The 14,486-nt window shown below is 40.4% G+C and overlaps 1 protein-coding gene across 2 annotated transcripts in view; it reads left to right on the plus strand.

Annotated features, from left to right (window-relative positions):
• The window catches only part of kirrel3a (kirre like nephrin family adhesion molecule 3a), a 615,794-nt gene that overhangs the window by 534,084 nt on the left and 67,224 nt on the right, over positions 1-14,486 (plus strand). For both annotated transcript variants that reach the window (XM_072593027.1, XM_072593028.1), the window contains exons 7-8: positions 8,208-8,356; positions 9,197-9,324. In XM_072593027.1, coding sequence (XP_072449128.1) covers positions 8,208-8,356; positions 9,197-9,324 — 277 coding nt within the window. The remainder of the gene's footprint in view (positions 1-8,207; positions 8,357-9,196; positions 9,325-14,486) is intronic.

Here is a 14,486-nt window from a genome sequence, read left to right on the forward strand (position 1 = left end):
GAGGCTCACCAGATTAATTCTGGAGGTGAGGGGGTTATCCTATAAAGAGAGGTTGAGCTGCCTAGGATTGTACTCACTAGAATTTAGAAGAATGAGAGGGATCTTATAGAAACAAATAAAATTGTGAAAGGGATAGATAAGATAGAGGAAGGCAAGTTGTTTCCACTGGTGGGTGAGACTAGGACTCGGGGATATGGCCTCAAGATTAGGGGGAGTAGATTTAGGACAGAGATGAGGAGAAACTGCTTTTCCCAGGAAGTGGTGAATCTATGGAATTCTCTGCCCAAGGAAGCAATAGAGGCAGCTTCATTAAATATATTCAAGACACAGTTAGATGGTTTTTGCATGGTAGGGGAATTAAGGGTTATGGGAATAATGTAGGTAGGAGGAGCTGAGACGATGAATAGATCAGCCAAGATCTTAATGAATGGCAGAGCAGGCTCGATGGGCCAAATGACCTACTCCTGTTTCTATTACTATGAAACAATGAAATAAACCATCGCCCTCCACGTCCTGCCACTCAGCAAATTGTGGATCCAATTTGTTAAACTTCCTTAGATCCCATGAACTCTTACTGTTACTATCAGTCTCTCATGCAGGACATTATAAAATGCCTTTTTGAAGTCCAAGTAGACTACCTCAAAAGCATTGCCCTCATCTACACACCTGGTTACCTCATCCAAAAAATTTATTCAAGTTGGTCAGATATAACCTCCCCTTAACAAAATCCAATTGTCCTTGATTAATCTATGCCTCTCCAAGTGTAGATTAATTCTTCCTCTCAGAATTGCTTCCAACAGTTTCCTTACTTTTGAGGTCAGATTTACTGGTCTATAGTTTCATGGTTAATGCCTTGCTTCCTTCTTGAATAGCAATACCACATTGGCTCTCCTCCAGTCCTCTGGCATCTCTTCTGTGACCAGAGAGGAATTGTAAAAAAATTGCCAGCACCCTGTTCTTTCCTTCCTTGCCTCATGTGCCAACCTCAAGTACATTTCATCCAGCCCTGGATATTCATCTACTTTTAATTTTGCCAGACCACTCAGAACCTGCTGTGCATGCTAATTTCTTTAAGTATGTTACTTTTCCTTGATTTCTATATCCATGTTGTCCCTCTCACTAGTGAACGCTGATTCTTTTAGAACCCTACCGATGTCTTCCAACTCCATGCACATATTGCCACTGTGTTCCTTAATAGGCACTACCCTTTCCCAAGTTAGCCTTTTATCCTTCATGTACTTGTAAAAGTACATTAGAATTTCCCTTATTTTACCCCATTATTCTTTCATGCCCCCTTTTTAATTTCCTTTTTAAGTTTCCTTGCGCATTCTATACTCCCAGACTTCTGGTGCTTTGGAGCCCTCGGTATTTGATCAGCATCAGGGGTTATTTTACATCCATTCTGAGAGGCAGAGGGGTTCTCTATTTAATACCTCACCTAAAAGGTAGCACTTCCAATGATGCTGCATGCATGGTAAGTCAGACTTGTATCCATAACCTTCAGATATAGAGGTAAGAAAGCTGTCACTTACAGCTGGTACCACTGAAATTGAAAAAGAAAGAAATTGAATTGCTCTGCTCTATCCACTTGTTGACGGAACATAACTATCTTTATTTGGGCCAGCATTTATTGCCTATCCCTTGTTGCCCTGATGAAGGTGATGGTAAGCTGTCTGTCTTCTTGAACCACTGCAGTTCTTGAGGAATCGGTGCATTCACTGTGCTGTACAGAAAAACAGTGAAGAAAGTCAGAATGGTGAGTGGCTCGGAGCAGATCATGCAAGTGGTGGTGCTGCCCTTGTCCTTCTCGATGGTGGAGGTCACAGTTTACAAGATGCTGGATGAATTATTACCATGCATTTTATAAATAGCGCCACTAGTTTCTACTGTGCTTTGATGGTGAAAGGAGTGAATATTTGTGAACGTGGAACCAATGATGCAAGTACCAAAGGGGTCGAGTTTCTTGAGTGTTATTGAAGCTGCATGCATCTGGGAAAGTGGGAAGTACTATCTCACACTTCCGACTTGTACTTTGTAGATAGTGGGCAGGTTTTGGGAAGTCAAGTGGTGAGTTACACACTGCAGTACTCCAAGCCTCTGACCTGTTCTTTGAGCCACTGTTTTTTATGAGCTTGCCAAGTTCAGTTTCTGGTCAGTAGTCATTGCTGGGATTTTGCTGCAAGTGGAATCACCAACAATAAGGCAGCTTAGTACCAAAAAGAAGTATTTTAAAATAATTTGTTTGATCAATACACAGTCTCTAAATGTCACAATGCGATGAACAGTCACTGTCCATCCTTTGAAACTGTAGTGATGAATGGTAACCTTGAACCTTGTGGGCTAGTGGAAGAGGGGTTAGCTGCACTAACGGCATTTTTTGTTAGGAAGGAGTTTCAAGATCTTGAGCTAGCAACATATAGTCAGGAGGGTGTATGGATTGGAGGGAAGTTTGCTAGTGGTGGTAGCTTTGTGCACCTGCTGCGCCTGTTCTTCTAGGTTGTAGAGATCACAAGTCGAAAGGTGCTTTTGAAAAAACTTCAATGAGTTGTTGCAGTGCATCTTTAGATGGTATCCATTTTTGCCACTGTGTGCCAGTGGTGGAAGGAGTGAATATTTAAGCAAGAGAATGGTGTGCTAGTCAAGTGGCCTGTTGTGCCCTGAATGGCATCAAGCTTCCTGAACATTGTTGGAGCGGCAATCATCCAGGCAAGTTGATGGTGTGCAAGGTGTTCCATCATACTCTAATCTTGTGTCTTGCAAATGGTGCATAAGTTGTATGGAGTTGGGAGAAGACAGAATTCCCAGCTTCTGACCAGCTTTTGCAGCCATAGTATTGAGATGGCTGGTCCAGTCATTTTATGATGAATAAACACTCAGGATGTTGACAGCACAAGATTGAACAATGGGAATGTCATAGAATGTCAAAGGGAGATGGTTAGATTCTCTCTTGTTAGAAATGAGCATTGTGGGTACTTATGTAGTGTGAATGTTGCTTGTCACTTATCAACTCAAACCTGGATGTTGTCTTGTCTTAATAACTACGGGAACAGATTGCTTCACTTTCTTAAGAATTGAAAATACTTTAAAATGAATGCAATAACTAGCAAACATCCCCACTCTGATGGAGAGGAGGTCATTGATGATGCAGCAGAAAGTGATTGGGCCTACAACACCACACCAAGGAATTCCCGTAGTGGTGCTCTGGGAATGACTTGGTTGGCCTCCAGCTTGATGGTTTCAAATTGGAATGGCTAATTGAATCATTGCCAAAAATTAATTGTTCAAATGAGTGTCTATAAATGTCCTACTGTCTTTCATTGCAGCAAAGATTCTGCATTTTCATTCATTGTTCAATAAAAACATGAAGAAATGGTTTCAGCTAACTCTATAACTCAGTGTCAGCCTAGCATCTAGTCAAAAAGGAGGGAAAGGAAAAGGCATAGGTTGGATCTGGGTGGCAGAACCATGATGATAGAAACTGTGGCAGACACAAAAGGTTGAGGAGTTGTCTGAAAAAGGGGGAGGACAGTAATTATAGTGCAGCATGATGCAACCATCCAGGGAGACACTCAGATATTCTTAGTGAGATCTGACTTTGCCAGTTCACCTCACCCAAAATGATGGTAACTGAAAAAGGTGGAGATTGTTTCTTGTTCTTTGTCCAGTTGTTAGAGTCTAGTCCTCAATCATTTAAATTGTCCTGTTTCTTGGATGCACTTGTTTCTAAAAATCATGTATAAATCATTGGAAAGTTATGTTCATAGCAGATACCATCACTACTGTTGCCAGGGTGCCTAAAGCTGGGCACATCATTTCAATGATGAGAAATGATAAAATATAACACTGAGATATTCATTAACATGGCTAAAGTCAGAGCTAAATTAGATCTTTGTGACACCAAGTTTGAGAACAAAGATCAAGGTGTTTTTGGATCAGCAGCGAACATAAGTCAGTCAGCACTTTTTGGACTGTATTTGGGGCAAGTTAGGATATGGGCAGCATTTTTATAGTTCTGCTAAGAACACTATTCGACCAGTCTTCATAATCACACTTGAAGAAAGAGCAGTTCTTCACTTGGAAAACTGTGATCAAGTTTCCTGAATGGCACCAGGGAGTAGGAGTCTAAGTTGTTGCAAGAATATGCTCAGAAAATGTATTCCAATGAGTTATAAATCCATCTAGAACTTAATTTCAGCATCAGAAGAGATCTCCTGTTCCCTCGGTCATTGCTGCAGATGTCAGATCAGTCTTCCTGGGAGTCAACCCAAGGAAAGCAACAGGCCTGACCGAATACCTGCTGTGCAGGCCAACTGGTGGAGGTTTTCACCGAAATCGTCAACCTCTCCCTGCTGCAAACCAAAGTCCCCACCTGCTTCAAGAAGACCACCTTCATCCCCATACTTAAGAAAGCACATGCAATGTGCCTTAATGATTACCGCCCAATGGCTCTGACCTCAACATTCATGAAGTGTTTCAGAAGGCTGGTCATGGATCACATCAATTCCAGTCTCCCAGCCTGCTGCGATCCCCTGCAATTTGCATACTGACGTATCCATGACATCCAAATCAATCAATCCAAGAACTGAACTTCTACCTTGTGTCTTCTTAAGTCTGGTCTTCAAATCCCTCCAGGGCCTTTTCCCCTCCCTACCTCTCTAATCTCCAATCCTATTGAGATCTCAGCTTTCCTCCTGCTTTCACATCTTGTACATCCCTTATTTCAAATACTTCATCAAATGCTGTGCTTTCCACTGTCTTGACCCTAACATGCTCCCTGATCCACTCATGTTGAGGATGTTCCTTCTTGGTCACCTGCTCCAAAGTTTCCCTATGTTCATTGTTGTTTTGTTCTACTGCACAGATCTCAGAAAGGTGCTATACCTTTAGGACAGCTAGATAACATCACTCTACATGACTCTATTAGAATCGTACTCCATCTTATCCTCTATAGAGTTATTTAATCAGTTAACAGCAGCCAGTCAGCTATGTGTATAATGTAATAGTAACATAACTAAGTACAGCACCCGGACTGTATGTGTAAAGATAAGATTCATATTTTTGTCCATAATTAGTTGTTAATAAACTTCAAGAAATCTATCCCAATAAGAAGTTAAATCTTGTAGTAAATGCACGTAGACTAACTTACAGAAAGTCATATCTTACCAGTGTCAAATGTGGTTTTATAATGCTCCAGTGAAGCATCTTTGGGTGCTGAATTACATTAAAGATGCTGTATTTGCTGGTGTAGCCACTTTTTAAATTCAGCATCTTGCTCTTAGAAACGAGACCCTCTAGCAGTATGAATGCTTGCTCTCAATATTTTTAAAATATAAAACTAAATCTGTTTGAATCATGGGGGAAGGGGGAATTCTAGTTAGGAAAGCTTGAAACAGCTGGTGACTCCTTGTTTCTCCCCAGTGGTTATGCCTGTTAGCCAGGCCATCAATAGTATACAGCCAGGAGCTAGCACAAAGCGGCAGAGAACAATTGTGATGTGGTCCATCCAGAAAACCATATGGTGGAATGTCAGGGAAAGACAGCAAGAGGGAACAGATTGCAAAACGAAGAGATTGTGGCATCAAGGGTGGTCAGAGGAGTACAAATTATAGAGCTGAGGGTTATTGTTGCAGATCAAGTATTGATGGGCAGATAGTGTGGAGAGAGGGGTACACTGTGTAGTATCATTGATTAAGAAATTAGAGTCAAGTAAGATCAGGATGAAACTCCTGCTCCACAATCTGTGTGATAAATACACTCACATTATGAATGGTGACTTCTGGTAATTTTGAAAGATTATCAGGGTTGCTGGGAATGTGGGTTCGAGGTTACAATCAAATCAGCCATGATCCTATTGAATGGCAGAGTAGACTTGAGAGGTTCAATGGCCTACTCCTGCTCCTTGTTCATTTGTTTTGATATGTTTTACCTGCTGAGTTTTGTGAGGCCCCCAAATCCTGGTCAAAATGGGTTTAAGGTGACATTTATTGGAGTTGAAGCACATAACCTGGATGAAAAATGTAACTAACTGCAAGTGGTTTGGTTTGGTTATCCATACTCCCTCTGCTCACGGACATGTGTGGATTTGAGAGAGAGTGAAAGAGAAAGAGAGATGGGGACTAACAGAGGACTAACTTTCACCCAACCCATATATACCTATTTTGGTAGGGGTAGGGGTAGGAGATTCAGATTTGCATGAAACATCCTTTACTTCCACCTTTTTGATGTTAAAATTTACAATGAATATTCAACGATTTGAAATTAAGCGATTTGCTCCTTCAGATAGCCAATACAGACATGACAGTCTGAATGGCCTCCATCTGTGCTATTCTGTCATCAATGCTGAAAACCTTGAACTGTGACCCTCCTAATTCCTCTTCTGCTCAGCTATTTATATTCAGTTTATGGACAGATATTCAAGTGTGTAAAACAAACACCCAAGAAACACATCCCTTCACTGACTCTCCAGCTGCTCCTCCTTATTGCAGACGTCCATTTCCAGTATCTGTGTCATGGGCTCAGTATGGAGAATGTGACAAATTGAGTCTCCAGCTTTGGTTGAACAAATTAAGAGAGATTGCATCATATGATCACTGGTCTCAAACTATCCCACCACTGCTCACTCAGGTGACTATTTTCCATCCATTTCCACACCTTTTGAATTTTTCAAGCAAAAGGGCTCACAGAAAATGGAAGAAAAGGAGCATTTTCTTTAATGTCCCAATCATCCCATTCTGCTTTTGCTTAGAGCAGAGTTCAGATTAATCTTTCACTCCTGAAGATATCAGGAGAGCCCAGCAGGATTAGTGACCCTGTCAATCGCTTCAAACATCACTAAGAAGGTGCTGACATGGACAGAGATGTGATCTTGTGACGTGGATGAACACATTAAAGCCTCCTGCGTGCCTCAGGGCCTGACCGATCAATTCAGACAACAGCATGATAAGGATTATTTGCCTGGAATACTGAGCCTGGGAACATTCTGAAATATCAGTCCCATGAAGGATGATCAGATCCTCATGACTGTCTCTCAAAGTCTCTTGATCTACACAACAAGAACGGTAACATGCTGTAACTGCTGCAAAGCAACACCTCATTAAAGGTGGCAATTCTTCAACAGAATACTGTTTGAAACTTCCTGAGCTGTCTCAAACTGCATGAGTCCATTTCTGGAGCTGCAAGACAACACCCATCCATCACCTGCCCTAAATTATCCTCAGCACAACATATTCATCATATTATACCAGTATACTCAGTTCATATTATTTTGTCAGCCAAAATAATTACGGATATTCTGAACTCTCTGTCCTCTAAAATCAATTTTATTCACATCAAAAGTACAGAGACTGTAAATAAGTGGTCACAAACTCAAAGTTCGGAGTGTGACAGCAAAGCGTGTGACAGGGAGTGTTACACTGATGAGTGTGACAGAGTGTTATAGAGAGGATGTGAAAGGGAGTGTTACAGTGACGGATGTGACAGAGGGTGTTACAGTGAGGGGTGTGACAGGGACTGTTACAGTGATAGATGTGACAGATTGTTATCATGAGGGATGTGGCAGAGTGTAACAGCAAGAAGCGTGGCATAGATTGTTACAGTGAGGTGTGTGACAGGGAGTGTTACAGTGACAGGTGTGACAGTGTTATAGTGAGGGATATGACAGAGTATTACAGTGGGACATGTGATAGACAACGTTACAGTGAGGGGTATGACAGAGTGTGTTACATTGGTGACCATAAGATAGAGGAGCAGCATTAGGCCATTTGGCCACTTTGGTCTGCTCAACCATTTGATCATGGCTGACACATTTCTCAAACTCAATCACCTGTCTTCTCCCATATTCCTTGATACCCTTACCAATCAAGAGCCTATCTCTCTGTCTTAAATACACTCAATAACTTGACCCCCATGGTCCTCTGCGGCAATGCGTTCCACAGAATCACCACCCTCTTTTTTTTTCAATTTTATAATTATAATATTCAGGTCTTTAAAAGAGATCAGTAACAGAGAGTACTGCAGTGACAGAATGGAGTCTATCAGGGTGTAACAGTGAGGGCACATGTTATAACAGGCTGTTACAGTGAGGGAGCTGGATATATCATGTTATTCTAGTAAGGGCTACTGCTTTAATGGAAGTGTGACATGAGATATTTCATAATGCTTCAGGTTTGTTCAGTCACTTGGTGATGTTGAAATTTGTTGTGTTTCAGATGGGCCAAGGGTGGTCAGTTGCTGAGAGGAGTTTTGGGTGAGACATATGAGACAATTGTGGACTACACCTTCTTCACGGAGCCTGTATCTTGCGCTGTGTCTAACCCATTGGGAAGTACAAACATCAGCCGAACTGTCGACGTGTATTGTAAGGAATGTTTAACCTGTGCTTGTCATTCCCCAATCTCCCAACGCTCAGCCATTTCCCAGTTTGTCTTGTTGATTGATGTGGGTGCTGCCAGTTAGACCAGCATTTTTGCCGATACTTAATGCCCAAGAGGCAATTAAGAGTCAACCACCTTATTGTATATCTGGAGTTACATGTCGACCAGCAGTTAAAAATGGCAGATTTTCTTCCTAAAGTACCACCTTTTTTTTATGACAATCAAAAGTGATTAGATAGTCACCAGTCATTTGTCCAGATTTTGACGGAATTCAAATTTATCTGTTTGCCATAGTGGGCTAAGGCCTGGGGTTCTGGGTTACTAGTCCAGTAAGATTACCATTGCACCACTGTCTGCCCAAATTGAAGATATTTGATGAGACACTAGCTCCTTGATATCTGGGCATTATGTGTACACGTCACACTCATTGTAACATCACACTGTTGAGCCATTGCCAGTGGTTTGGCGTGGAGCACAGTGGTTGTGATGGTAAACCATCAAAAGCACAAATTGCGATTTGCACCCACCAGTCAGGGCCATTCTCATCTCCCACCATGGAGAGGAAGGTTCATCTTGAACAGACTCCAAGCAAATTGCTTTAATGCAGTTTTGAATTGAAATTAAAGATAACTGGGTTTTAAAGAAGCTGGGTCATATCTCCTCTTGTGTTTCAGTCAAATTTTATCTTATTACACTGTACTTTGGGATGATATGTTACTGCATTAAAAATGATATGAATACCAAGTTGTTTTGGGGATGCTGCTCAAGCTTAACTGAACATGTTTCATTTCCACTCATCTTTCCTCTCCATTTTCTCTGTGCAGTTGGTCCCCGGCTGACATCTGAGCCTCAGTCTCTTTCTGTGGACCTGGGTTCAAGTGCTATCTTTAACTGTGCCTGGACTGGAAATCCATCTCTCACTATTGTATGGATGAAACGAGGCTCTGGGGTGGTGAGTATAGGGATTGATACTAGCCAGTACATGGGAACATCACAGTGCCTGGTTGACCTGTTGATTTATTCTGCATCGAGCCACTTGCAATACAAACTTCTCCTTAATCTAGTGAAACCAGGGGCTCTCTGCGATAAGACACTTGTGAGAAATTCATTCTTCTCATTCATTGTTTGTGGTCTTTCTTTCACCATTTTTTTCTTTTAAGTTGGATATTTGTGATTGAAATCTTTATTCTGAAGTCCTGATTAAACCTTGACGCCTGGCATTTGTAGTCTACTCTGTTTTCATTTTGGAAACATCTCTTCTAACTCTTCACTTCCTCCAAATTTCAGATGGTGCAATAGCAATCACATGGGCCCCAGTTATACCCTGCCTCTGTTTGGGATACATGCAACATTCCTTTTTCCAGTCCTATTCAGCTATGCATATCTCTTTTATGAAATGTTGATGAGTGTATCAATGCTATACCCTGCTCCTGCCCAGAACTGGTAAAATTTATTAACTTTTTCAATTTCAACACTCTCTGACTTTCACACAGTCCACCTCTAATTCACCTCTTCCCTTCCTTGATTTCTCTGTCTTCTTGGATAGGTATTCAGTAATATTCAATCCAAACTCACTGACTCCCACAGTTACCTTAACTAGACTTCCACACACTCTGCTTCCCATAAGGATTCCATCCTATTCTCCTGATTTCTCCATCTCCATTGCGCATGTTCTAATGACACAATTTTTTGCAGCTGCACTTTCCTTCCAGAAACATGATAAGAGTTTCCTTTGACCTCACCTTTCAATGCTTCAACTTCAGCATTGAGTGGATCATCTTCTGCCATTTCAACCATCTTTAGTTTAATGCTGTCACCAAACACATATTTCCATCCAGGCTTGTGTCGGTATCCCATAGTGATCATTCCTTCTGCGATATCCTTGTCCATTCCCAGAACCGCAAAGGTTACATCTACTGCACCATTAGTAGAAGTAGATGTAACAAGATGTTCAAAGCCCCAAAAACTCCTTATTTGTACTTCTTCCAAATTAGTTATTTGTATTCACAGCTTACAATAGGGTCTCCATTACACTGGGTAGACCAAATATAGACTGGCTGCTGTGTGCATATATACAGTGTTGTGAATTTGCCTGGTAGGTTATCTGCTGTGAATCTGCAAACTGCACATACAGAAATTGGGACACTTTTTTGCAATGTCCACTTTGCAACCTGTAATATGTTTTTTTGTTTTAAATAACCTGACCCAATCAATTAATCACTCCCTGATGAATGATTGATTATTAGACCATTTTTAATAATGTGGCTTCTTGAACAGTGGTTGAAAAAGGAATGTTGCATGTATCAAAAACTGTGGTGTTAGAAAAGCACAGCCAGTCAGGCAGCATCTGAGGAGCAGGATAGTCGATGTTTTGAACATAAGCTATTCATGCTCAAAACGTCGACCCTCTTGCTCCTCGGATGCTGCCTGACTGACTGTGCTTTTCCAGCACCACACGTTTTGACTCTGATCTCCAGCATCTGCAGTCCTCACTTTCTCCTGTGTTTCATGTATCGCACACAAAGGCAGGGCATAACTGTGGCCAATGACTGTTCCTTGCAACACCTATAATTTGGAAGAAATGAATGGAATTGAAGGAGATGTTGTTCAAAATGAGAACAGAGTAGGTCACGAATGCCAGGCAATCCAGTTGAGCCAAGGCTTGAGAATGCTGATGAGGCCTATCTTGTTTGAACTATCAAGCAAGTTAATCTGCAGGTCAAATACATAGTCAACAGTCTTACGTCATGCTAAAGTGCATGAGAAAACCCTTGATATCTTTGTTTGTTACAGGGTAGGAGGGTATTGAAAATATGGTTTGCTGGTGAGCAGACAAATCCTTTTGTTAAGGCCAAGTTAACTCGCCTTTAGAGGCAAGTGATCGGTGTGTGTGATGGATCAATACTAAGTAAGGGAAGGTTAAAGATATATTGTTAGAATGTCCACAATATTCCTAATTTAAATTGGGATATATTAGCCCTTCTAACAGAAATATATGTAAGACCACAGACCATAACAGTCCATCAAATGTGTTCCAACATTCATTGAGATCATAGTTGATCTAATAACCCTCAATTTCACTTTCCTACTTTACCCCTTAATCCTGAATTTCTTTACAGATTAAAAAATTTTATGTCAACCTTTAGTATACTTAAAAGCAATCTCTACAGCTATTTGCATAAAGAATTTCACAGATTCACTACTCTCTGAGTGAAGAAAATCCTCCTTGTGCTCGATTATTTTACAAAATAATCTTAAGAGCCTCGAGGCGTAGGTCAATGATCAGTTACTGGGCCAATGTTGGGAAAATCCATGTCAGAAAAGATTCCAAGATAGCACTTTAAGAGAATTCATCAGATATTTATACATTGGAAGTTACATAGACAGTACATTACTCAAATTTTGAAATGGTCTGTTTTAGACAAACACATTGATTTTTACATTTCCAGAAATGATAAGACACCTGTTACTTCTGGTCTCACCACACCCTCTCTTCCATTGTACTAGCTTGACTCCACTCCAAGGGTTATGTTTCATTCTTATACTTGAGTAACATCATTGCTTTGTCTTTCTCGGTGTTGTACAGCATCACCCTCACACTCCATTCCAAATAAAGTGTCAGGGTTAATGCTGAATCAGGCACATTGCACATTCACAAAAATTTCTCTGATGTATCAACATGTTTATGCAATTTAAGTAATTTGATTTTTTAAACCTTTCTTGAATAAGGATAAATGAAAAATGAATATTAAATTATTTATATGATTATTACCTATGAAGTTAACTCAAAAATTTCTTCCTCATTCTATTCCCAGCTGTAATTTCATGTGAATTTACAGGTTAACTCATAGGATTCCCAAATTGCGCCCTAATACTCCTAATCTCTGTCTTGTTCTGCAATTGGTGCTTCTGGTCCAAGACCCTTCCACAAAGTGAAAACAACCTCTCGACAGCTACCCTGTCAGGTCCATTTAGAATCTTTTATCTTTCAATAAAGTTGCCACACATTCATCTAAATTCCATTGAGCACAGGCCCAACCTTGAGAAACTGTTCTCATAAGAAAATCCCTCCATGCCTTGGATGAAAATGATTAACAGTATTCAGAACTTGGTTTCTGTATTTGGTGTACCCAAGTGCAGAAAGGCAAGCCCTTAAGATTTGCTTAGTCATTGGGAGTCTTGGTCTCCACAGACATAACACAAGAAGACTACAGCTGAAGAGCCAAAAGATCCCCAAAAGACTAGAAGACCAATTCAGAGTCAGATTAAACTTCTGTATCCATGAATTAGAATACATGCTATTGAGACAGAAAACTACATAAAACATAGTGCATTTCATGAGCAGGTGCAAAGAAAATAGTTCATCACCTGATTTTTTCTGATGGCGAGCCAACAGAATTGTTTACTTGCTCAATGCATCCACCCCCCTGGAAGCATAACAGAACAATTTTCCAAAAAAAATCAAAGACTTAAGGCATTGAAAAGCTACTGATGGGCACACATAAATACAAAACAATGCTCTCAGCTCAACAAAACTTACAGGTCCTAAGTACAAACCCAACAGTGGACACAATTACTAGAATACTAAAACAATGCGAGACATGTGAAAGGTTTTGCCTTCTGTATACATAAAGAAAATGCCCAACTTTCAATGAATTTGCAATGTAGCAGAAAAGACCATTGACTCTGGAGCAAAGAGCAAAGAAACCACAAACAGCCGTGCATTGACCAAGCAGACCATACACGAGGAGTATCTTTAATGCTGCAATAAAGACCATCTGGTATCCCATCAGATATGTAATCCTGAAATGATCAACAAATCAGAATCTGGTGATGGTCACAACAAGATAAAGAGTGATAAACACATTTCACACTGTCAATCTAGTGGAAATAAATCAATACCATCACACCATCCAAAGTGTTTACAGAAATTCAAATTGTCTGCCTCAGAAAATTGGTGAAGATTTATCATTGGCTAACATTGACACAGAACAAGTATCAATTTACCATCACTGTAAATTCTAAAAAAAAAATCCATGTGCAAATAAGGGAAGCCATGATGAAACCTACTAATGTAAAACTAATGTAAAACACAACAGTTCAACAGTTCTATGAGCTGGACCAAAAGGGCTGAAGTGCAAGTACCATCAATCTGCCTGGATGTCGCACACGTGCTATATCAATGAAATTGATGGACCAAAAATTGCAGATACATAAGCACGTTGTGACCTTGCATTAGTCACAACTTATGGAATCAGTCAAACATCAGAGGCATATCGAAAACTACAGCAGATTATTCAATAAACATCTGCAGAACTAAATATTTGCAGAACACTTTCTTCTGTAGTAATGGAGGGAAAACTCAATTCTGCGCTGTGGGAAATAAAACAAAAGATCAAGAGGAAAAAGCTGAAGGAGAATAGCAAGGTCTGGAACAACTTGCATGTGAAAGATATCAAGCTCGGCATAAGCAGCTACAGAAACATTGGCTTGAGCTCAAAGTAATGCCAGAAAAACTGACAGACCTGCAAAAACACATTGATATGCACAGTGCACACATTAAGGAACTGCAAATCACTCATGAAACAGTCCTTTTAGCAATAAATGCCAGCAATGATGTTCCAGTGAAAAACTTAAGCAGGACCCAGAGATAAGTGAAGTTGCAAGTAGAAGTGGAACACTTCATTAAAAGCAAAAAAAAGAGAAAAAAACATTGAAAATGCTGAACACTTGTCAGAGCAGAATGTGAAGGAGAGAAAATCCTAGATCAACAAAAACTAAAAATTGATAAGAGTTAGAAGAATCCATGCTGTAAAACAAGGAGCTTCAAAATGAACTGGAAACTCTAAAGGCACTAAGCAGATGAAGATTTCAATCACTTAAAATAGTTTTGAAGATTGATCAGTCAGTAGTTAATCTAGAGCAAACATGGCTGTAGGTATAGTGGACAGCGAAGAGGGTTACCTCAGACTACAACAGGATCTGGACCAGATGGGCCAATGGGCTGAGAAGTGGCACATGGAGTTGAATTCAGATAAATGCGAGGTGCTGCATTTTGGGAAAACAAATCTTAGCAGGACTTATACACTTAATGGTAAGGTCATAGGGATTTTT

Source organism: Chiloscyllium punctatum, chromosome 23 (assembly GCF_047496795.1).
Source record: "Chiloscyllium punctatum isolate Juve2018m chromosome 23, sChiPun1.3, whole genome shotgun sequence".
Classification (NCBI taxonomy): domain Eukaryota; kingdom Metazoa; phylum Chordata; class Chondrichthyes; order Orectolobiformes; family Hemiscylliidae; genus Chiloscyllium; species Chiloscyllium punctatum.